This window comes from Falco peregrinus, chromosome 5 (assembly GCF_023634155.1).
Source record: "Falco peregrinus isolate bFalPer1 chromosome 5, bFalPer1.pri, whole genome shotgun sequence".
Lineage (NCBI taxonomy): Eukaryota > Metazoa > Chordata > Aves > Falconiformes > Falconidae > Falco > Falco peregrinus.
Genome location: NC_073725.1, coordinates 71,623,826 through 71,649,757, shown reverse-complemented (window position 1 = coordinate 71,649,757; position 25,932 = coordinate 71,623,826). Strand labels below are relative to the sequence as shown.

General features: G+C 36.0%; 1 protein-coding gene across 4 annotated transcripts in view; it reads left to right on the top strand.

Moving 5' to 3' along the window:
* The window catches only part of PARN (poly(A)-specific ribonuclease), a 60,220-nt gene that overhangs the window by 25,818 nt on the left and 8,470 nt on the right, over positions 1-25,932 (top strand). For all 4 annotated transcript variants that reach the window (XM_055804627.1, XM_055804631.1, XM_055804629.1 and 1 more), the window contains exons 20-22: positions 3,292-3,378; positions 10,880-10,954; positions 25,124-25,313. In XM_055804627.1, the coding sequence (XP_055660602.1) occupies positions 3,292-3,378; positions 10,880-10,954; positions 25,124-25,313 (352 nt within the window). The remainder of the gene's footprint in view (positions 1-3,291; positions 3,379-10,879; positions 10,955-25,123; positions 25,314-25,932) is intronic.

Here is a 25,932-nt window from a genome sequence, read left to right as displayed (position 1 = left end):
CAGAATACAGTTCCATAATGATGAAAGTAACTACTGGAGTGGAAAATATATGCTGTAAGGGCATATGTTTAATTTTTAAATGCAGTTAGATGACCAGATCACTGTGCTCTGTCTCTCTGTGGATTTGTTGGAATGGTCATCTAATTATGTTGCATGCTTCTTTCACTAACCGTTTGATATTGAGTGGAGAAATAGATAAATACTCTAGGTCATTGAGAGAATGCCAAAGCTACTAAGCTGTAAGGATGCTACTTCCACTTGCTAGCCAACTTGCAGGATTGTTTTGATTGTTTGCCAAGAAGGGATGCCAAAAAAGTCTGCCTGTTAGAGTCTCTCTCTCTTATCTGAAAGCCACTCCTGTAGAACAGAAGGTGCAGATGTTACTGCAGAATCTGAACCAGGGAGACTTTCTAAGCCTCAAAACAGAAAGTACGTCTAGGGTGGTGTGTTGGGCTGGCTGCTTTAGAACCTTCTATTGCTGTTTTGAGATTTAAATGCTACTGTACGTTGAGGAAGCTATTTGATTGGTTGTCTGTAGGGGCGTTTTCACAGAGCAGTAAAGCCATGCAAAGAATAAGGCCACACCTCTGTGATAGATATACTCAAAGACTGTATTAAAAAAAAAAACCAAAGGTGAGGCATAGCTAACTAGGTGACTGTCCTAAGTTTTGTTGTGTTTGTCAGTTTTTGTCATGTAGTGTTACAGCTAGTTTTGCAATGTTTCCAGGAATAACAGAGTTTGGTAACACATGCTAGGTCAAAAAGTATTGAATATGTGAAAGTGACTTTCATCATCTTCTTTTGTTACTGTGTATTAAAAACTCCTTTCAAAAGAATGAAGTTGCTGCACAAATTGACTGCAAAGCAGAATATGAATAAAGTATTTCTCACCTGAGTAGGTGGAAGGTATAGAGGTTTAACAGAGGATTCAAAGTGAATTTAAGAATAAACTGATGCTGGAGGGTTAGGTGTAGTTTCTTCTTTGTAATCAATAGAAAAAGGCTGTTATAACATCTGAAACTGGAGTTGTTACAATTCTCTGCTACTGAACTGCTAATAAACCTTTGAATTGGTAGCTGTTCAATAGGCTCTACAGCAATGAGTTGATCTTCATTGGCTTGTTCAGACAGTTTCTGGGGGTTTGGTGTTTGGCTTGTATAGTGGCCAAAAAACTGAATTCTGGTGCTTAAAAAATGTTGTGTCCTTTTTGGTTTTTGATGTAGCAGATTTAAGGAACAAGACTTCACTTGTGCTTATGAAAGGATTGCTTTCTTTTAACTACTTGTGTCTCCATCCAACCTGATGCTCATGCAAACCAGAGAGTTTGTGATAAAACTCATGCTAACCATGCTTGTTCTGAGCAAAACAGATTAAAGCACTTAGAAGAAAACAGCAAGTGGCCGGAGGCTGGGCAGTTATAACATCTTCAGTAAATACTGTTTCAGCTGGAAGAGGCATACCTCCTTCCTGTGTACCTCTCTGCAACATCAATTTTATTTCAGCTGGTACAATCAGATGAAATAAGTACCCTTTTCTAAGCTGCATGGTTTCTGCTCACCAACCAGTTGGATACCATGTTACAACTTACGTGGTTACACATGTACCATGTTACAACATTTACAACAGGTTCATGTTCTGGCCTCCCACTTTTTTGCAGCTGGAGAACTAGGTTCTTTATACTATGTGGAGCAAGACAAGTAGTTACTCAAAACAAAACTTATGAAACTTATTTTCCCCTGACTTCATTAAGCATTCAGTATTTCAGTTATGAGATGCTGTGTTGTAACTGTGTTATTTTTGCTGTTGGTACCTGCATAATGGTGCTTTCATTAAGTGGTGTTTTTGTTTTTTTTTTTAGCATTTTAATAGTATTATTGAATTCATGCTGCAACCTCTTCCTTAGAAGACATATGCATTTGGAAATCTGTTCTAATTTCATTACATGTTTTGGTTAGCAGTTTGATTTTGAGTAACTGTTGTGTTCTGTTGAGTTTATGCAAGTTGTTAAATTATTTGGGAATAAAAATTCTGTTAAACCTTTGGGCAGGGGTGGCAAGGCTTAAAACCAAAGAACATAATCTGTTCTATCTGTTCAGGGAAACACATGTAGATGTGGTGCTTAAAGGCATGGTTTAGTGGTAGACTCGGCAGTCCTGGGTTAACGGTTGGATTTAATGATTTCAAAGATCTTGTCCAGCCTTAATGATTCTGTGATTCTATGATTCTCAAGTTCATGCAAAAATGAAGCCTTACTTGTGGAGTAGAATTACACCTAGAAACATAGATGCTTCTACTATAAAGCACGTACCAGGCTGAGGACACTACTACTTAATCAATCTAATGACTAAATTATAGTAATTGCTGATGCTTAGCTATATTTATGAAAGTAACAATGCATAAGGCTTTCATCATAAAATAGAGCGAACTTGCGTCCTTAACTACATGTAGCAAAAACATCTAGTAGGTTTGCCCTTGTGGAGTGGGGTCAAGTACACATGAAAGTTGAATATAGCAATAATAATTGGTTAATGGTCCAGTTTTGGACACATTTGCTCTGTGAATGAGATCAACCTTGGAAAAAACCTCCTAGTTTAATGCTGAAAGCGAAGGAGATCAGAAACTAGAGAAGTTTGTATCACTAAAGAATTCAGGAGGGTAATTCATGAAGATGAAAGTCAGTCTCTCCCTCACCACCCCCTGACCCCCCCATCTATCTATACCCAATATATATACACTATATATATCTCTACCTAAAGAAGATACTTCTGCACTACTTCTTTAGATGTTGGCCTTTTTATGCTTTTTTTTTCTTGATGTAGTTTTTAATATTTAAGAAAAAGTCTGTCAGTGTGTGTGTTCTAGCTTGTACCTAATGTTATACGAAAACTGAATTGAACCTTGATAGAAAAGTGGCAACATTGAATTATTGCTGAGAACTTTTTAAAGCTAGAGCTGGAGCATGAAGAGGCTGTTGTTTTGTTCTTCTGTCCTTGAACCTGGTGCAAAGGATGGGAAGGACTGGATTTGTGGGCATTTCCCACTGCATGTAATGCTGTTTCAATTTTTTACACGGATGAAGTGGTAGGATTTAGTATATTTATTTAATGCATAATTGCAGGCACATTTTCATTGGTGCCTGACATAGTTACATAGATCTTGGCCAGTTTTCTTATTTAAATAAAGAAAGAAAAACTAAAAAAAGCTACATGACCATATTAGATAACTTTTTTAGGATGTTCTAAAGATACTAGTAGTGACTCTTATATTAGCAAAACCTTTTTTGTTTCACAGTGCAGCCAAAACGAGATCATGTTCTTCATGTTACTTTTCCCAAAGAGTGGAAGACTAGTGACCTTTACCAGCTTTTCAGTGCCTTTGGTGAGTAATTTAGTCTATCCTTTCTTCTACATTCCTCCCCCTGCCTCACCTTTGTCATTAGCAAGTACCTCTGGTTTTGTTTGTTATTTTTAATCTGTGGATGCAGACTTACTCAAGTATAGGTGACTATTAATTTGCCTTTTGTAATTCTTGAATAGTATCCTGTGGAATTTCTTTTTAATGGTGGTTGAAAGGGTTTGCTGTGATTAACTGCTCTTTAGAAATGTTTTTATGTGCTGCTTGTTCAATATTGTGGACCTTTGATGCTTTTATTTACAGCCTTTTCTGGGAGGAGGTAAGAGTTTATTGTATAGGTGGGTAAAGAGAATAGACATTGGTGTGAAAGGCAGACCAAGGTTTTAGGGGTAAGGTTCATCCCGCTTAAAGCCAGATGCTAACTTATGTAAGTCTAGGCAAGCAAGCAAGCTTGAAAATAGCCAATTTGTTTTCAAGATTGTGAACACCATCCAAGTCAGAAGAAACAACAAAAAAGCTATCTTATAAATTGGGAACTAGTAGACCTGTTGTTCCTCTACTATTTGTATGTAACGTAAGGACATGGAGATACTAATTAATTGACAGTGATCTCCTAATACCTATCTCTTGCAGCAGAAAACAGTGGTTATGCTTTGCGTCCCAAAATCAGAACAAGAATAGTCTTTCGTACAGCCCTGTGTTGAATGCTGTTTCCAAGATTTTTATTGCAGATTGGTTTCTAGTTTATTACTGCTATGTAAGGTAGTGCTTTGAAAGAGATCTTTCGGGCTTGTAAAGAATTTTGCAGTAAGGCTTTTTACCTCCCACCCCCCCCGCTTTTTTTTTCTCCAAAGAGGTAACTTCTTTTCATTTCTTAAAACATCTAATGTAAAATAATAATTACTCTTATATTAATAACTTTTTGCATGATTTCCAGAAATATTTTCTTGGAATACTTATGTTACTGAAATATTTATTTCTTATTAAATATTATGTATTAATAAATATCTATGCATCTTGTCTTCCTCAAATTCTGTAATAAGGATTTTATCAGGAAATAGCTCCCTCTTTTTCCTTTTGTTTTTTTTTTTTTTTAAAGCTATTTACCAAAGTGTTTATTGGGGGGGGATCACTTTGTCATTTGAAAAAAATTGCCACCCATCTAAGCTATATGGATTTCCTGTATTGCCAAAGGGGGCAGGGACAGCAGCTTTGAGGTCCTTTTTGGCACTTAGGACCTGTGCCTTTGGGCTCTACCAGATCTCCAGCACCAGCCATTCATGAGTAGTGGGAAAAAACTGGCACTTGGGGGTGCCATAGAAGTGGCCTTTATGCTGGTCCTGCCTGGTGGGCTGGTGTGGAGAGGAGGGTGCGGACCCAGTTGGGAGGATCCAGCAGGTTTTGAAAGCGATGCAGGTAGGGGAGCAGCTGAAAGGGGGAGGAAGATGAGGGTCTGCCTTTTATTTCTGGTATTAAGCAATTTTAGAAAATTGTATTTATTTTTTTTTTTATTGAATGGATTATAATGCTTTATAGTACATTAGTCTTGGCAGCTCTAAGCAGAGCATGTATGACTAGATTGGTAAGTTCCCTGTTCCTAAAAATTTTCTGCTTGGCACTGTAGTTTCCTCTTTTTCCTGCCCTCCCATTTTACTTAAAAGTCCCAGTACCAATTTTATCCATTAGAGTATAACCACTGTAAAAACTGTGGGTATTTTTATGTGTGTTTTTAAGCAGATAAGTGACTAGGTGGCTCTCTTATGAAATAACCCTTTCCCTTTTGGAGACAAGTAAATGAAGAGGTGTCTGTTTAGCTAGGACTTGATCAGTGTACTGGAGTTGTTTCAAAGTAATGTACCACACTTAACAACTTAAGTTAGAGTTGTAGGGTGGCAAATGGATTCAGGGCAAACTTGAACATAACCTCCATTGAAATGATTGCTGTGGTATCCATAAGGACGTTTAATAACTAGTAAAAGGATGGAAGCATGCTCGGTATTGTCACTCCTGTGCTTGCTGTGGATCACCACGCTAGTTTATAGAATGGTACTGTTCTCCTCTTCACGTAGAATTATGACTTGGTAGTCTGTGCAGGGTCTCTGGACCTATGTAAAATTCTCTCAGTTCCTTCTGACACTTTGATCTGTACTGCAGCATGATGCTGGTGTAATGCTGGATGGGATTTAATATTCCCCATTGGGAAATATAGAATGTGAGCATGTAGAAAGTTAATGAGATCATTCCAGAGTTGCTGTCACAGGGGTAAGAAACAACACGGTTTGGGCATTGTTTCTATAGGCTTTTAAAGACTCAGCCATGTCATTTTTCTCATTTTATGAAACGCAAGCAGAGATCACTACCACCAGGGGTCACGCTTACACAGCTCAAAAATAGTATAAAATTTTGAAATTCCCATTTCTCTCACTTCTCCAGATTTCAGAGCTGAATGTTTTCATATGTGGATTTACAAACCCCTCATATTTGGGTAGTACTTAATCTATATTTTGTTTTAGGTCTTAGTGCCATGGTATCTCAAAACAAGCTGCAGGTTATTCCTTCCAGCTTCCAGGAGTACCCATGCTTTTTCAGTTGTAGCTGGACAGAGAGTGTGGTGCAATGTTGAGGTTAAGTGATTTGCCAAAAGCCAGAAAAACCAAGGCACTAACAGACATGAATTATCCCAGTTTATTATACAAGTTAAACAAAAATGTTTTAAAATAAAGCTTTTACCTGGATTAAAAATCAATAGATCACTTGTTAAATTGAATAGCAACATTAATTGGACTTTATAGAAAACTTATTTTGATTCTGGTTTAGCTTAGTATGAATTGAAGCAGAGTTGTAATCTTCCATGAAGCTTCTAATGAAAGCAGTGAAACAGCTGAAGGGGCTGCAGTGTCAGACTTGGAACTGTTTTACATTTGCTACTCTAGAAGGGGTGTTCATAATTCTGAAGTCTTTCAGTGCTGCATGCATACCAAGCAGACACCTGTTTGTGCAAGATGTTTTTATAGTCTCATGGGTGAATGTAGTTTCACTGTACAAGAACTTGCAGTACTCTGCAGTCTTTTAGAACACTTACTTTCTTTAAATTCTTACATTTGTGGCTTTTGTTCTGGTCATGCTGATGTGAAATATGAAGGTATTAAAATAGTATTTGCTAGAATACAGTTTTTGTGTATAATCTTCATTTCTACTGAAATGAATGTCTCTGGGCATTAAAAAAAAAGTAATATCAAACTATTATAAAAAATACTAGTTAAAAATTTTTCAAGTGAATGGAGTCAAAACTGTGTGTTGTATTTTGCGAGAATGTGAGTTGTCTTTAAGAGGGAGGTGAATGCTGGTGTAGTTCACGGAATCAGAGGTGATCTTGAAGATGCATAAATTACTTTAAAAATGCAATCGGTCCTTTGTGTATTTAAATCTTGTTCTAGTAGTCCAAGCTACTATATAGATGAGTTTTCAGTGACTCTTAAACACGTTTTTGAGACTCACTCACAAGTTCCATATACTATGACTGTTCCTGTTAACCCCTGTGCTACAAACTCACTGCTTAAATTTTCCTTCAAGAATTAAAAAAAAAAAAAAAAGTGGAGCTAGATAAATGTCCCTTTCAAAGGTGACAGTCTAGTTTAAGGAAAACTTCTAGCACACTATATATATTAAATATTTTTCTAAGCTCATGTTCATATAGACACGTAACTTTGAGTGTTGTTTTTTTTGGTTTGTGGTGTTTTTTGGTTGTTTCTTTTGTTCCTGTGGGAGTTTTAAACTTTTAATCCTATTTTTTCTCTGTGCGTTTCTGGCCTTTCCTCCTTCTTCTCATGCCAATGTTTCCTTCAGCTGTTCTTGCTTTCTTTGTACTCTGTCTTCCTGCCAGAAAGGTGGAAGCTCTGTTAACCCTTCTCAATTACTCACCGGGAGAATATTGTTTGTGTTTAATAGCTGCTTCAACTGTTTCTATTGTCTGATGCAGCTGGTGTCCAGAAGCTGTTAGCAATCCTATCATGGTGTCAATGGGGTAATTTTTTTTAATTGTAAAAAAATGGAATATATTAATAAAATTTTTTGTTAAATGAAGGTCCATGGAGTCCTAATATCTATGCTGTCTAATTGCCCCTAACAGTAGTGTAGGAAATGTGTAAGAACAGAATGGAAGTAAAGCAACTTTCCTGCTTTCTAGCAATCTATAACATAGGGACTCGTGAGCTAGAGGTCACACTTGTGTCTTTTAGTTGGAGACTTTCACAGCTTTCTGTAAGTCAATCTAAAATCATTCTTTATCCCATATGTATAGTCTTGTCATCCACAGCACTTGGTGGCAGTTCCCTAATTGCAGTTAAGCATTATGTGAAAAATTATTTTGGTTTTAAAACATCTGTATATTTTATTACATGTCCCTTAGTTGTTTTATAGTAAAATAGTGAATCCCCTCTGCACTTCTTTCATATAATTTCTGTTCTCATATGTTCCCTGTAGACTTGTATAGGTGTCTTCCTTAGAATTTTCTATTGAAGGCTGAGTCCTAGTATACTTAGTCTCTTACACGGAAGCTTTTCTATAGTTTTGGTCATTGTGGTATAAAAACTGAAGGAAAATCTGTTTGAATGACCTAATCCATCAGTATTATTTTGTCCTGTGGAATTGAGTGTTGTTGGCATATTTGTGTTTATATAGAGAGAATTTCCAAATTTAATTGTAGAAAAGAGCATGTTACTTTGCACCTTCATCTCAGAAGCAACAGATCAGATTTTCATCTATTCTTATTTGGGTGAAGATGTTTTATTTCACTTGATGATTTTTCACATTACCCTTTATTTGCAAGGGACGTTTTTTGACATTGCACGTGGTAGCAAATAGACAGGCTCATACAGGCTAACAATGGTGTTCTTCAAAGTATTGAAGACATTTGATCTATTTTGGAAGTGTAGAGAGAGAAGTGTTCTATTTTATTTCTCTAGAGCTGGTACTCTTACATTGCTGTATATGGCTTATTTGGGTAAGCCTTCAAGTAAGCTGGCGTGCAGCTATGTTGATTGCTAAATATTGTACTTCAAGTGCAGATGCATATGCTTTTCACATCTTTGTTGCACTTTCACCTTACTTCTGAAATGCACAATATTTACTGAGTGCTTAACAATACTGCTGAATGATCTAATTGATTTATCTTGTCTCTCATTTCTTAATAATAATGAAATGTGACAGTCTGAAAAAAGTGTATTTTAAGTGCGGAGAATTGCGCAAAAGCATTTGTTGTACTTCTCTTCAGATTGCAGCTCAGAGTGCACTACTTAATATTTGACTAGTTCTTGAAATTGTGTATTTAAAATATATAAATCTGAGTAGAAAAGCAGCATATGTTGGCAGGTATTGAAACCCTTGATTATCTAAAATACCAAAGTCATTTAGAGTGCAGCAGCCTTTCTGCAGCAATGAATAAGTAGCTGATACTGAAACGATGTGCCATCAGTGGGTTGGATTTTTATTTATTTATTTGTAATTGGTACTTGGTGACAATCTGGGCACTAAAGGCCGCCTGAGTAGTAGGTGAACTCCTTCAGGAGATTTTAGCCCATCTCTGATCCTCTAATATTTTACTCTTAAGGGCACAATTGCAAGATTTTCAGGAGAATTTTTCTTTCTGATCTTTCTTTTGGTCTATTCAGGGTAGATAGGAAAATAATTAACTATGTATGTAGGAAGGGGACAGAAGGGACAACATCTGGGCATCCCTTCCATGTTGAACAATTACAGAAGAGTGTGGTCTTGGGTGTCTCAATAATTACTTAGAAAAATTTGTAATTAGTAATGCCGAAAAGGAGCACTTGATACACAAAGAAATTCAGAACAATAACTTGTCAATGCACTCAGAACAATATTAAATTGTGCAGTTACTTCTAATATTTAAAGGAGGCTCAGTGTTGGGGCCCTACATAATGCACTACTACAATTTTGAGTTGCAATCATAAATCATCTTGGGCTTTTCCCGTGTTGTGAAATGTTGTGTCCTGCCAAAAGCATGTTCTCCCTACAGTAATGGCCCTTACCTGTAGTCAGCAAAAATCTATGTTCTTCGAAGATTGAATTATTAGAAATTAATTTATTTTTGCTACAGGGTGTTTAAAGAAATTCTAACTTTTGACTTCCCAGTGTAGGCTTTTCTTAATAGCAACCTTAGGCCCTTAGTATAGGGAAATGTCAATAACCATACTGAATTAATTATGGTTTTGATGATCAAAATAATTATAACTTAACATCCTAAATAGCTACTCAAATGTATAGCATGCAAACTAAATCTAACTAGGCTTTTATTATTTATAATTAGAAAATCTGTTTATTATGTGACTGGATTGCAGAAGAGACTGCTATAATCCTGCAACCTGTAGGCTAAATTGCATTTAAATAGATTAAAGATCTCAAAATAATATGTATTTTAAGCATTTTGCATCATTGTTTTTAACCTTGTAATGTCTGAAGGTTAAATGGTGGTGTAATGATGTATATAAGTTGATTTCCTAGTCTACCTGAAAAAAATTGCACCAGTTTTCAATATCTGAATTGTACTAACAGTAGAGCACTTAGGTGATAACAGGAGTTGTAAATGGATTTCAGACTACAATAAGACCTTGTGTCTGGAATGGAATCCTTTCCTCCACTTTTGCTTGATTATGAGCTCTTTTAGCGCTGTGTGACGTTTTAAGCCATTCACATAGAAAATGTACTAACTGCTTAATGCATGGAGGAACTTGGTTCTAGTCACTGTTCCATTGTAACAGCTTCCAAATGAGGTCCATGATTTTGTGCATTTGTTCTTATATTTACTCAAGTTTTCATTGCACATCCAGGAAATATTTTATAGTGGGTTGCAAACAAACCAGTCTGAAGATTTAGAGTGTTGCAGTAACTGGAGTTCGTCACTTGTGTGATCAGTGGTTGTCCCCAGCTCACCTGCTATTGGAATTTCTTATCTTGGGTGTTTGTAGTAGTAAAGGAACAGTGAGTAGTAACTGGAGCTTGTCCATGCTGTGTCTTTAGGAAATACTGCAGTTCTGAAGGATGGATAGATTTTAGAACACAACTTTTTAGTACAGAGCTGAAATTTCCCAGAAAAAATTGCTTGAATTTTTGTTGTAGAATTATATAGAACGGCTGAAGGGAGGACTAAAAAAGCCCTAAGATTACTTGAATTGTTACAAGATTTATATTTAATTTTAAAAAAATGCTATGAAGAAGCAGAAGAATACCCTCGGAGTGAAAAAGGTATTAGATGCGTCTCTTTCTTTTTGGTCCTTACTTTATTCGCTCTAAGAATATACAGGATGCATATGCAGCCCTAACAGTCACTGCTTTCTGCACAGTTCCAGGCTCATGTACAACTGCGTGCCTTTACAGTGGACAAAAGCCTTCTCAGGTGAAGTTCCTCTTGGTTGACTACTTTCTTTTATGTCATGGCACATCAGATAAAATCTGTGACTGAGCCTAAGATAAAAATAGTCATAATCATTTCTTTTGCTTTTTCTAGGTAACATTCAGGTTTCATGGATTGATGATACATCTGCATTTGTATCATTGAGCCAGCCAGAACAAGTACAAATAGGTAAGTCTTTCTGAATTTACTTCAAGTAAATTTACAAGTAAATTAAATTGAATTTACTTCATGTAAGTTCAGGTATTGTGACTTGATGTCATCTGGCTCCTGCAAAACGCTCTGAGCCAACAGGATCCGTGATTCTAACAGCAAAACTACTGACTTGGTTGAGATGCTGTAGGAGTAGCTAAACTTTTATGGTATCAGCATGTGGGCTGCAGCAAAGACAGTAAGCCTGAGCTGCACTTGGCTGAGGGTTTTGTGTTTCATTCCATGACCCTTTAACTACCTGAACTTGCTAGTTTCTCAGTTGATGCAGTATTTATTTATTGAGGTTATTTACTGTTACTTTGCACAAAGCAGAGCTATCAAAGACTTTTATGATCTTTGCCTTCAAATATCCTTTGAACTACTATAAGTTTCCTTTGGTTTACATTTGTGAGTAACAAATACAGTGGTAAGGCTTTTGGTGGGTTGTAGAACACATGCAAAATAATAGTCTCCTAACAGTCTGGACTCCTACTATGTCTACAGTTTGTGTATTAATAATGTGTGATCTCTCTAGGCCTTAATTTTTATTTTAATTTTTATTCGAACTTTTGAGTTTAGCTTTGAAAAATGTTCATAGGCGTAAGTTCTACAGGATGTATACTTGCTTAACTTCTTTCTTGAAAGTTCATTGGTGTTGGATTTTTTTAATATATTGCTTCTGGGTTTGTATTTTAGGAGAGATGTTAATTTATGGAAAAAAATTGTGCTTGATTACATAGTCTTAGTGAACCACATTCCTAATTCAGATAATTAGGACAGATAGCAATGTTTTACTATTTACAATTGTGCAAGGTATTCTAGAAAAAACCATTTCCAATGTAAGAAGCTGACTGAAAGTGTAGAGCAAAACATTACCTAGATATCATAAGAAAAATATAGAATAAGTAACGCTCTTGAGAAATCATCAAGAATTAAGTGGAAGACAAAGGAAGAGTCCAACATATTTCTGAATGTACTGAAAATATTCCTTCTAGTAATGAGGAAAAACAATCTTTTTGGGGTGTGGGGTTTTAGGGTTTTTTTTGTTTGGGTTTGTTTTTTGGTGGTAGTTTTTGTTGTTAATGTTGTTTTGAGTTTGGGGGGGTTGAGTTTCTTCGCTTTATTGTTTGGGTGTTGGTTGTTTTTATGATTTTCAGTTGATTGTAGTTGGATTGACAAGCTCTTACGGGTTTCTGTAGTTCTTTTGGGCTTGTATTTGAGGACTTACCCTTAAACTTACTTCAGGCAACAATGACTGGAAGTGGAGCATTATCCACGATTATCTGGGATACGTTATGTAGAGTCATCCCTATTTACTGAAATGCTTGTATTTGATATGCTGTGGAGCTGGTATAAATGGCAGTATTGATAGCATTTTTGATTAAATGGCTGAAATTTTGTTGCACTTAAGAGCAATCCTGCCAGAATTCCCACAATTAAATTCTAAAAGGAAAAAAACAAATCGGAAAACCCCATTGAGTTCACCATCGTCTATCTTACAAAGCTCAAATAAAGAAGCTTTCAGGTTCTGGATACATAATCTGTGCATCTCTCTTACTAACATCCTGTGTGTGTTTATCATACTTCCTCATACATACATATATCTGCAGAGGGTTTTGAGTGCTTACCAGCATTTGTTTCTTCATCTATGTACAGATATAAGGACCATATTACTTCTCACTAGAAGTTCCAGATGAAGAGTTATGTCAAAATAGATGTGGCTCTATTTTAGCTGGCTCTGTAACTCAGGAAAGCATTGCTAGCACTTCTTGCATGTGTTGTCTTAGTTTCTTACCTCTGAAGCATTCGTGATTTGTAAACTGTATGTATTATAGTTAGTGGTGATACCAGCACACCATCAAAGGTTTGAGGAAAATCCTGTTCCTGCAGCAGCGAGTACATTACAAGACTGGAGGGAATAAGCCTTAAACTATCTTAAGTTTTAGATAGATATCTTAACTCTGAGCTGTGCAATCACAAATAATCCATTTGTGAAGTAGCAACTTGCCGGGAGTGTCTGAAGCTCTTTATTTGTGACTGCATTAATCTTATTCAGAGTTTGTTTTCCATGTGTGAGAGAAAAATTGAACAAAGGGTTGGAATTGTTCCACCTTTTTGTGTTTCCAAGAGGACTTTCTTTGTGGTGAAATACAACAAAGTTGTGTTTCCTGCTTTCTAGTTCAGATGCCGTAATGTACAGAACATGTAGGGTCATTGTAAGCGTATATATCTCTGCCTTTTTTCCGTCCTTTTTTCAAGCTGATTACTTGTTTCTCTGAGTGGGACTTACAAGACTATTTGTTTTCACTAAAAAATGTGTATTTTAAGCCATTTCATAAGCTGAAAATCTTCCTATGTGCTGCTACAGTAACTTCCCCACTGCTATCACCTCAGTTACTTACCGGTTGTCTGAATGCTTGGCATACACATTCACCACCACTATTCTTTTATTATTATTTTTATTGTTTGGTACAGCAACTACATATTGTTAAAAGAACTGAATGGCTGCAGAATATTTAAACTGAATCTTTCTGGCAGTGCTCTGTGTGTATATGGCTTTTTATGCTTTAACAAACAAGGAGGCTTGTTCTGTGGCCTACGTGCTAGAAAACAAGTTATTTGTTTGAAAGCCCAGGTGATTATAGTCTTTCATAGATTTTTATGAAATTAGATTAGTAAAATCTCATATACTTGAAAGCAGTCAGCCAACCAAGCTGATAAACTATAGCAAACTCAGTTAGCAAAAAGCTGTGCAATTTTTATTGTAAAATTGCTTAAACCTCTTAGGTGTTTTTTCCCCTGTAATAAATGTATCATAAAATCAATTCTTTTATTCTGTTTCCTGATCTTAAATTCTTTAATGAACTGCTTTGGCCATAAAAGTTACTATTTGAACTTGTGATTTAGTGATCCGTGTTTAAGTGAAGAACCTAGGAAAAACTAATGATGTGGACTGGTTTTTAACCTGTTTATATAAATATGTCTGCATCTTCTGGACTATATAAAAAACCTTGGAGAACTGTCAAACAGTATGATACAATGCAAGATGTTGCTGCAGACATGTTTACGCTTACCTCTTAAAGATGTTTCTGGCTTTCAGCTGGTATTAATATGTGTAGTTAACAAAGCACACATGCAACAAAAACATTTATGGAAAATAAATGGACTGAGGACATCAAGGGTGTGTGGAAGTTTCCCTGTACTGATAAGGTGGTCAGATTTGCATTATATATGAGTCTAAGCACTGTAAAAACATCCAGACTTATTTTGCATCCCTTTTAATAAGGGAACTGTGTAGGAAAAGCTATGAAAAATTGGATCAGTTTTGTAATAATCTGCATGGAGTTGTAACTGATTCTAGGTCTACCAATTTCTTTTCTAAAGTCAGTTCAGATCGGGGAGGTGTCTTTATTTTTCAGTTGTAGCAGTGATTCAGCTACTGAGTATTTGACTAAAGTAATGTAAAGTTACAGAATTGAACAGCAAATCATTTAAAGACTGATTTGTAGTCATGCCCTGATGTACATAGGATAACCAGCTTCTGAATCTTGCTTGTTTCTTAAAAACTTTTCTCCAAAGCTTTTTCATTTTCTTCAGCTTTGTAGGTGTTAAAAAGGAATTTGAAACATGTGATTTGTCCATATTACTAGTTTTGTGTAACTGTATCTAACCGTTGTATTGAAATTGTGATAAACTTGTGTCCTAAATACGGAGTTTTTCTGTGCTATTTGAAATCTCTGAAAAGCTTTGCTTTACTTAAAGATTAATTTATACCAGATTAAAAAAAAAAAACAACCAAAAATAACAAAACACAATGGGGATTTTTTTTCTTTAAAATGTCTTTCACATTTCAGCTAATCAATTGTAATTCATTTTCATGCTCATGCTTAACCTCTACATCAAGCAAGTGACAGATATCTTAAAATGTGACACTTTGTATAAGCTTTCTATACTGTTTCTGTGGCTTTTAACTCTGGTGGCTTCAGGTATTCTAAATGGAATAAAAATTTGTTCATCTACACCCTGGGAATATGTTGGATTTCTCATGTTAATATGTATAGAAATCCATTTTGAATATGTAGGTAATAATAAAATGTATCTATTCATCCCCAAGTGCTCTTTAAAATAATGTTCCTGAGTTATGTAATATCATGGATGATAACCATTAAGACCTAGTCAAAAAGTGATTGATAAAACATTGGTCCATATGTTTTTCTGTTTAAAAAGTATAAATCTGATTAACTGAATTGAACTAACAATTAGCTCTTCAAATTTCCCATGGTAGTCAGTAGTGTGTATGTGACGAGGAAGAATGCATGTTACAACTTCATAATTGTTAAAGTGTTACTGTGAAGGGCCTATGAATCTTTGCATAGGATAAAAAGACTTGTTCCCTTTGCTATTTATTTCCCTCTGAAAAAATAAGTAGGGGAAAGGGCAGTATTTTTATAGGCAATTTTGGAGCTGCTCCTAGGTTTCAAACTGAACATAGCATGCTTAAACCACATAAAACAAAAACCTTGGGGAAAAAAGAAGCAAATCCCTTAACCTTCTTATTTTGTTGCTTATAACAATGTCCAAGATTCTTCACTTTATTTGGTTATTCATGTGACTTGCATATTGGCAGACTCTAATTTAGTATGAGTAAAAAAGGCTTATTTTTGATAAAGTCATATTGCTCTTTACAGTTAGAACGTAAACTGTGGCTTGAAGTGGAAGCTGCACTAAGGCAAATGTTAGTTATCCATTTCTTAACCACCATGGAGTTAGGTGCCTGCCATGTCTGTAAGTGCAAGTTTTACCTGCGTTAGTGGGGGAAGATTGCTCCTGAGTTCTAGTAGGCTGTTCTGTATGTCAGTTATCACTGTTGAACTGCTATGTTGTCATGTTAAAGGTAATGAGTTTGTAAAAATGGTGGTTTAGATGGCTCTAAGTTGTCACTTCTTTGCAATATACTCTACTGTAAACTGATTTCCAAGTTACAAGCACCTGAAAACAATAATGGACGTTTTCTGTTGAGGTTTGCTGTTCAAGGTAGGTAATTAATAAGAATTTGTTAAATGGTTGATATTCCTTCAGCTGGACATCTGGGAGACAGAGCTTACTGTAGCCAAATTGTATTTCACGTGGTCTCAGCATTGCTGTCAAACATGGAGCACATGCTTTTAAGTCTGTAGCAAAGGTGAAGCAGTGTGTGCTCTGACAGTTGTTAAGTACAAGAATTTTCAGAACCAACTTTTGTTGTACAGCTTCTGACTCATGACTTTCAGCTTCCTAGATAAGCTTGCTTTTGGATGTTGTTCAGCTTTGTATATTTATAAAGTTGGCTTTTCATCTGGAAAGGTTTGAAATAAATACTATTTCAATGCTTGTTGACTTACATGGGTCTAGACTTCACACAAATAGTCTGGAAATGCTGGGGAAGATGGGAGAGCCTTCAGCTTGTCTTAACTTTAAATCCAGTATTTTATTTAAGAAATTGATGCAACCTGAAATATTTCAGAATTTAAACCATTTTGGTACCTCAGCTAGTCTTGTGGGTCCTGAGCTAATGCTTAGTGTCAATGATAAGTTCTTGTTATTCGTGGTTTCCTTGAATTTTGTTTCCAGCCAACTTTCAGTGACTCTTTAGGTCACCGGTTTAAAAAGAATCTAGATACACTCTTAAAGGGAGGTTTCTTTAGCTATCCTTGTTCTTGTGAAGTCTTCATAGGCCACCTAAAATGTACTTATAAAAAATGCTGTTATTTGAGGGTGGGTTGATTTCTAAAACATGTTTGTTTTCCGTTAACAACTAATGCTTGCTCTTGATTCTCTTCGCCTAAGGCTTAGGTGCAGTTTAATAACATCTATGTTCCAATTGTGAGCAATTTCTACAATATTTTAAGACCAGTGGTTCAAATTAAGAGTAATTTTAACCTGAGAATCTTCCTGAGAATGTTTTTCTTGCCGTTTTAAAATACAATAAGTACACCTAACCTGAAATTTTGAATACATGTGAAAAGCAACTGCTTGTCATAAATAGCAAGTTATGAAATAACGTTAAGTTGTTCCACATGTTAGTACCCTGATACATGAGCTCATACAGATTTACAGCATGCAAGATATCTTCTTCCTCTAGGCATTGAGAAGACCAATGTATTTAGACAGCAGGGGAGCAATGGACTAAAGTGCAGCAGCTGAAATTGTGATGGCCTTTCAATGATTCTTCTTTAAATCATTAATCTTCTGAACTTGTGCATTTCTCACAGGGCTGGATTTTATGGTTTATTAGTGTTTTATAAGGTTTACTATAGAACCTTCTACTTAGCATGAATGCTTGCCACCACAATTAAAAAATATACACATATATTTTGAGATTGTGTGCTTATTAGTCTTTTCTCACTGAATTTGGGGAAATAGCAGGTAGTATCCACTGTATTAACTCGGATTCTTTGAAAAAAGATGTATTTCATGAAACTGTGTTCTCACCAATAAGATAATGTGAAATTCATGTCAGATACACGCTCTGGGCAGCAAACTTCCTTAATGTAGGCCAAGGAAGCTGGAGTCATGCTGCAGTATGTCAGATCTCAGCCATTATTGTTGTTTTACTTTTTATTCAAATTATGTGCAGTCTCAAACATTTTCTCTAACTTTTTGTGATTTTCCCTCTCCTCCTCCCATCAAATTTTGGTTTTTTGAGATCCATAAGGTTTTGATGTTTTAGGGAAGCTTGGCTTAAATTTTGCATTAGTGTCTGCCTACGATGCTAAATTTGCAGTGTTGAATCTTATGTGATGCATATGTGTATACATACACTAATATATATATATAGAGAGAGAGAGAGTAGGCTACAAAAATATTGCTATTTCTCCTCAATTTTTGAGTGGCTTGCATTCTTGTGCTGCATCAAAATGGCATTTTAGATGACAACGTAATAGTTGTAATAATTGTAGTAAAGGTATAATCACCTTGTATGTGTGTGCTTTTGCATTATTTTCATACATTTTGGATTTTTAAAAAACATACGTTACCTTAAAACTGCACATAGTTTTTCAAAAGATTGTAAAGATGTCATACATGCCTGTATGCTATGTAAGGACTTGAGTGAAATGGTTTCAGTAGGAAGACTTCAGCAGTTATCTGTAGGTTTTGCACTCCTTGTGGGTGCTAATGGTTATCAAAATGGAAAAGTTAAAGATTTAGTTTTATTTGGGATGCCTTTTTAGATGAGGGGGACAGTATCAACACACTTATTTGATACAGTAGTGAGTATGTTAATCCTGACAATGGGGTGCAATCATTTCTCTAGAAAATTTATCTGATGGATGAACTCTTTACCTGGATAGCTCTTTCTGAAGCACCCAACATGTGGAGCATTAATAGGCACTTTGGTTAAAAATGTCTGTATTAGTCTTGAGCAGTCTTCTGGACAGTGCTGCCATGGGGATGTCTCCAAATTCAGTTCACTAGTTCATGTTCTGAAGTTTTTAACAAGTGTCAGAAATGTCACCAGATTTTACAGGATTGTGCTTCCTGCAACTGCTCAGCCTTAGCTGAAATGTTTAGTTTGCTGGTATTAAAATATAGCTCGTGGTTTGTGCCACTCTTAATCCTTCATGGTTACATAAAGGGGGTTGACTCCCCACTCCAACAGGGAGCTCTCACTGCTTTTCTTTTGCTGGTTCTGTGTCCAGAAAAATAATAAAGAAACATTCCTGCTTGTTCAGTGAGGTGAACCGGCTTATCAGCAGGTCAATAAAACCCACAAACACTGTAAAGGAGGGCACAGGACCAGGTGGCTTGGAGCTGGGGCTAAAGAACAAGATTCTCCCGTTTGGTAACAAGTGTTAGATTAAATCGGCTGTCTAGCCAGACCATGGGTTCAGATTCCTTCTGAAAAGTCTTTCAGATCTGAGCTTTCTCTGCTTTGAGTAATAATAGACATTGAGACCTCCTATCTGACTAGAAAGGAAATGTTCCATACACTTTACATTTTTCATTTGTAGATTAACAGATCTGAACACTTTACTAGTACTGCTGGAAATTACAATTCTCCAGTGTTGATTTGAAAGCATTTCTGTACTAGTAAATGCAGGCAATTGAGATATGGTGAGTTTCTACTTGCGTTGTTCAGGAGTCTTGACCATAACAAGAAAATTAATTGCTGGTTGATATGTTTTAGTCATTTTTACAGTGGAACCAGTGGTATAAATCATAATGTAGGTATTTTACAACTTTTGGCATTACTGATGCAGAATTAGGAGGGCCAATTACAGACTTGCCTTCAGGCACCTGCAGCCTTTTTTCTTATCAGTTAAAAAAAATCCCAACACCAAAACAAATAAACAAACAAAAAAAATTCAAAAAAACACCTGTACCCTGTAAGTTTGAATACAGTAATTTTTTTTCTTAATATACCATTGGAAGTCTTCTGACTACCTTTTAATTTGATTTGGATTTTTTTAAAATGAGTTGATACATTTCACAGCTTTTGTTTCAATTACTGAGGTATGTAAACAGTATTTTGAATTTTTCTAAGTGATGCTGGGATCCAAAATTACACTGTATTACAGGTTTTAATTAAAATTCACTTACAATTTTTTTTTTTACTGGTAAAAACGTTTAACCATGTGGAAGTCTGAGCCTAATTATTTATCTCCTGACCTCAGAGCACACCTAGACTTTCCCCTCATGATGCTTCAGTGCAGGATGATCTCAGAGAATCTTTCATGGAATCTTGATACTTTGTTTTATGTAAGTCTCAGATTTTGGAATATATTTAAAAAAAATAAACTGCAGTGAGTTTTTTTCTTCTCTTTAACTTTTCTTGAGGACAAGGATATCAAGAAGCACGTTGATGTAGTGTCACTTCATTCAGCAATGCTGGGCCAGTCTGCTGTAGTTGCCTTGACATGTGCAAAAGGGTTTTGGTGCAGCAGCGCAGCTATTACGGAAAATGGAAAGCAAGCAATCAGGATTTCTGTAGCTGAATTAGCAGTTATTTTTTACTCCTTTCAGTCACAACTGAAATATGTTTGACTCTATTAGATGTAAAACTGTGCAGAATACTTATCCTGAAAAGTTTTATCTACTTTCAACATAAGGTTTCATCTCAATAAAAGCTTTAAGCAAAGGGTATGCAGAGTACATCCAACTCAACAGAATAGCTGCCTTGTTAGTGTGGGTTCATGACCAAGGCTCTAAAGAGTCCTGTCTGTCGTGTAGGTGTCTTACTCTGCTAAATTAATGAGGCCTTAGATCAGTTTTGACAGTAGCAATGTTGATAGATTTACTCTCCTAAAACTCCACTGTGCTGTTCAGCTGATTGGTGATGAGTTGGTGTGAGCATTCCAGATTAAAAGAATTAAAAACCTCCAAAAGCCTAAGAAAAACCAAACCACCAAAAAAATCCCCAACACTTTAAAAGCAGGATTTAAGGAAAAGTTCAGATTTTTCTGTTGAAATACAAATTAATTTGAATCCTCTGACCTGGTGACCATCAAAAGTAACACAGTTTAGATAACTTTTTTGTAACCACACTTGAGAAAATGGTCTAATCCACTACCTTCAGTTGTTTTTTTAAAATTGTTCTTTTGTCAGGACTAAGAGTAACATACTATGTTAGGGCAGTTATTCCCAGGATCACTTCTTCCCTGCTAAAGAAACATACATGTTTTGTAGTCTTCTAGATTCTTCTACGTGCCAGTGAAATTTTGAAAATCACTGAATAATACAATAAAGTAGCCAGCTAGTTTAGAACTTCATTCACTCTGTGTACTGGAAGAGAAGAGAGTACAAACACTGTGAGATTGAATCTGCGCTGTGTTTCTGTATATGAATGAGTGCCATTCATAATTAACTCGGTTACTACATGGACTTACTACAGAAGGAGAAGGAGTTGGTATAGCCTGCCTCCTTCCTAATCCTAAAGATTGCTCATGGTTTTAAAAACTGTTCATTTGGTGTGGTGGGCACGGAGGGAAAGCTGTCCCAATGCTGTCCTTGTTCTTTACAAGGACATTCTTTAGTTTGGCTTTCAAACCAGACCATTTTAAGAAAAAAAATAATGGTAATGGAGTATTTTTTTATCATATGTTTTAGTTTGCTTGTTTGGGATGTGCTGGTTGTCTTGGAGATGGACCAAGGTTTCATTTCCCCAAGTCATCTTGTAGTACTACATAGACCAGCACATGGTTCCAGCCCCACTGCCAGCTCTGCTCCCTTGTTTTAGGCAAGGGATGGCCAAAGATCTAGTGAACGGGTGTGAGATTGAGAACTAATTAGTTTGCATGTATAGATGGAGCAAAAAGGTTGTGATTGGAACAGGTTTGAAAATAAACTGCTTTGACACTAAAGAAAAATACATTTGGCAAGGACTATTCTACATGAAAAAAAAAAAGCCAAAAAACCCCAAATCAAACCTGGGATAAAGAACCAAAATGGATAATAGGATGTGGCTTGGTTAAATTGGGGAAAACCCAGAGAAAACAGGAAACAGTGAGTTAAATATTGAAGAATGTTTAGTGTTACGATAGATGGCAAGACTGATACAAGTTAGACACACCCAGAAAAGACTGAACTGGGAAAAATACAAATTGGAGGGGCGAATATGTGACCAGAAATCAGCAGAAATGTTGACTAATTATTGAGAATTCTGTCAAGTTCATGCATCTTTTCCTCAGAGAAGCTAACAGAGAGTGTGCCCAATGCTTTTTATATTGAATCAACACTAGCAACTATCAGTAACTTCCATAATTCTAGTGGGAGAGGCTGGAGAAATGCATTTAAAGTTTCTGGTTCAACTACTTAGTCATATGTATAACAGTGTGATGTACCTCGCAGCAGAAATTGCCGGGGTATGCTTAAAGGCCTGAAAAATGCATATAGGCTAAAAAAAGAATATTAATATTGGAATGCCAATTTCACTAATATGTAACATAATGTAGGTGAGTTATGCATTGAAAAGTCTATGGCTATGTGATCACATACTATTTATTTTGGATTTGTGGCTTCTCTGGGGATATGTTAATACATTTGCTGTGTAGGAAACCAACCGTGATAGAATGCTTTCTGTAGTGGACAGTTTAATTCCGTTTAGGTTAGTTTGAGACACCCTCTGGTTTGGGGTTGGAGTCTTTTCTCCTGCTTTCTGTTTATAAAATAGGCACATAGCACTGCTGCTTCAGCTCATGAGCTTTACTTTGAAATACTGAATAATGCCATGATGCAAAAAAGAGCACATGCAAACTTTTGCTTTTTTAAATGCAGCATGAATAGCCCTAGGAGTCAATAAATAAGGCTGTGGAACTATATGATGAGTAATGAGAATAAAATGTTGAAATTACTGAATTAGCTACTCACTAATTGAATGCTGTCAATCCACCTGAGGCAGCAGTCCTGTGTTCTACGTAGATGATCAGATAAGATTAATGCAGCATCTGTATAGAGGTCACTTTAAGTCTTCACTTAAAGGTGAATTTTTACTTTACCATTTCATAAACTTGAGTGTTTAGTATTGTAGCCTTAATCTCTGTAGTTCTGTGTATTTATTGTGTTTATATATTGTGGGGGTTTTACCTACACAGATCATTTATTTGTCTGTTTATTAAGAGGCTTAATATTGTCAGTGGCCATCTGTCAGGATTTTGTTCTGCGTAAATGCAAGGACTTGATGAAAGAGTATCTTTTTACACATTCCTCTTGCATCACTTGACAGCCAGTCTGTTTAATAGCTTGCCTCATAACTAGGGAAGATGCCATCCTCTAAAATGCTTTTCCTAAAATAGGGTGCAATTAATGTTATTCTACTGTAAGACAGAAACTTAACTTTATGACTGCAACTAGTGTAATGAAATGTAGCTATTTGGTGTTGGTTACTAGGTCAGGTTTCTCACAGAAAGATTTGTCTTCTCATGATTTAAATAAATAAGTAAACAAACTCCCTAAATTCCCTTTTTGTTAGAATTTGTTAGGATTGTTAGAGTTTACAAAGTATTCTAGCAATGCATTTCTTCTGTTGGCAATGCAGAGTGATGTAAATGTGTTTGCTTTGTTTGGCAATATGGACTGCATTCATCAAAAAAGCATCAGAGAAAATGTATTTTAAACTTTTACAGGGAGCTGCTTTTCAGTTCAAGACCATGCAAGATTGATTTATCTGTATGGCTCCTTAGATTTTTCCGTATGCCTTCATTTCAGTTGTTCAATGCATGAAATGATATATTCAGCATATAAATTTTATATTAACTATGTATAGAGATAGTTGTATATGCATGTATTTGTGTATTTATGTGTAATATGAATGGGTTGGTATAAAATACAGGCCTTATTTCAAGGAAGCACAGTTGTCTTTGTTCAAAAATACTAACTCTTACACAGAAGTTATTTTAAAATTACCTTCAGGCTGCATAAGGATGATTCCTCCCACCCCCATTAAATACAGGCCAGGTTTTTCAGCGAGAGCCATAACTTTGGCTCTTAGTTTCTGGCAAAAGGAATAATGTGAAATGGTTATTGTGTTTTAACAAATCACTATTTATCAGATGATCCATGGTAACTATGTGCATGATTTTAGCTAGTAAAAACATGCTTGAGTGAACTAAACAAATTTTACCCTGAGGAATGTCGGCTTGCATGCAGTAAGTGTTATTAATTCATTCATGATGCCTGCACCATAGCTTCATGGGCAATAAATATGCTCCTAGTTCTTATAAACAGATCCTGTAACTTCACAGCTCAGCCCAAATATAAGGGGTGCGAAAGGAAGTATGCATAACATCTCTTTGGTTAGTGCAACAATCTCATGAGGCTGTTGATCATAATTGCTGGTATCTATTCTTGGGATTAAAATTAAATACCTGATGCTGTTGCCTAGTTTTACTAAATTTGAAAAACTTTGCAGCAGCAGCATCTATGTGCTGTGACGGGTATTGTAGGTAATTCATTTCACAGTAGCATAGCCAATATGCAGAATGGATGCTCTGTTCTGAAAAAGGGGGGGAAAATAATATTCACTTATCTTCCTCACCTTTTTTGAATTGTGATGTTGGAACTTGCTTGGACTAGATGTAATACCGAATATCTGTATTCAAGGTGACAACACTTCAGCTAAATCAGAAGTTTGGATATGCATCTGAAATATCTACAAAAAGATTAGAAGTAGTAAAATCAGAATTTTGTCTTCATTACAATTACGGTATTTCGAAATGTGTAGCCCAAATATATGAAAAACATGTATGTTTGTTTGGGGTTTTTAAATATATATTTAAACTGATTTACTGGTTGGTTTACAATACTTTTTTTCAGTGAGTTACACTGAAAACAGCAGAGGACACCACTGACAGTCAGTTTAATTTGCTGAATCATCTGTTATAGTGATGGCTTCAGGCCAGAGCTTGGCTTGCAGACTAGAGGCTGAGAGCTGTGAAGATGCTGGGACTTGAAGGAACGTTGGTAAATTTTTGCTGAGTGAAGGCAGTGGAAGGTTTTTCTTTATTTTCGAGGTGATTCTAATTTTGCATGGACAGAAATCCTTCTACCTTGAACTCGCAGTCTTTTTTAGTTAAATGGAGACCAGACATTAGAAAGATCCAAGCACAGAACAGCTGGATATTAGCTGAGTGCTGCTTCCATGGATATCTTGTGCAACCAAAAGTGCAGCTCAAATAAGCTTATGTTTCACAGCAATCAAATAGAGTTTTGGCAGAGGCTTTGCAAATGTCGTCTTTTCCTGGCAGACTTGCAAAATAAACCTGCTGGGTTAAGTTATGAGACTAAAAGGGGAAAAAATCCAGGAAATCTTTTCTTGCCAACAAGCGATCTGGAAGAGGGCTGCAACTGAAGAATTGATGGTTTCTAATTTAAAAGAAAAGTCTTAAGTAGATTTAACCCTTTTTGTATGAAGCCTGACTCTGAGAAGAGTTTTGAATATCTAATTCAAATGTGAATTTAGGAGAGTACAATTTTTTTTTAATTTTCTTTATTTTCTGTCTGTCTCCCCCCACCCCCACCCCCCCCAAATCATTATCAATAGAACTAGAAGTTGTTTATATGAACAGAGCAAGTAGTTCACTGCCTTCTGCTTTTCAAAATCAGTTATTTCAGGAGAGGGCATGCTGTCATTTAACGGTGTTTTGTATATAACATCACTCTTCTTCTCCATAGCTGTAAACACCAGCAGATATGCTGAAAGTTATAGGATCCAGACATATGCAGAATATGTTGAGAAAAAACATGAAGAAAAACAGGCAAAGAGAAAATGTACAGAAGATAGTTGGAAGGAGATGGAGAGAAAGCAGTTAAAAACTCAATGCACACCTTATGTTTCCCAGAGTCGATACTACTGTGTTAACAGGTGAGACTTTTCTTGCATTGCCAACTCTTGTATTTTTATTGAATTTTTATTAGAAGTCTAGCAATTTTCAGGTAGTTCTTCACCAATGGATTACTTTTTTCCTGTACATATTTCTTTGGATATAAATCAGTAGTGGTATATCAGCTGTCACAAGATCATAGCTAAAGGAGCAGAGGGCGTTCCATCACAAATGTGATTAGACAAATTTCTAAGATACTGGGATCCTGAGGGCAGGTCAGATCACAGTTTCGGAGCTTGATGTAGCAGTACCATTTCTTATAACCAAAATAAAATAATTGTTTTCTTAGTTTGACACCTCTGAATAGCTTGTGTTATCTGGAAACTTAGCTGTCATTTTATACCCCTGTAAAGGCTGTATTGGGTTTTGGATGACTTTCCGTGGTAATACTTTCCATGCCACAGAGGAGGGTATAAATTACAATCTTGAACAGTCCTGATGAAATCGTTCTTATGTTTCAGAAACAAGAAGGCAAATGATGATACTTGCATGGCTTTAAACTTTTGAAATAAAACCTGAAATGGGTTTTAGTTCATTATTTAAGGACAACAATAAGTCAGGAGATGCCAGTTTTGATTCTGGTATGTTGTATCCTGTAGT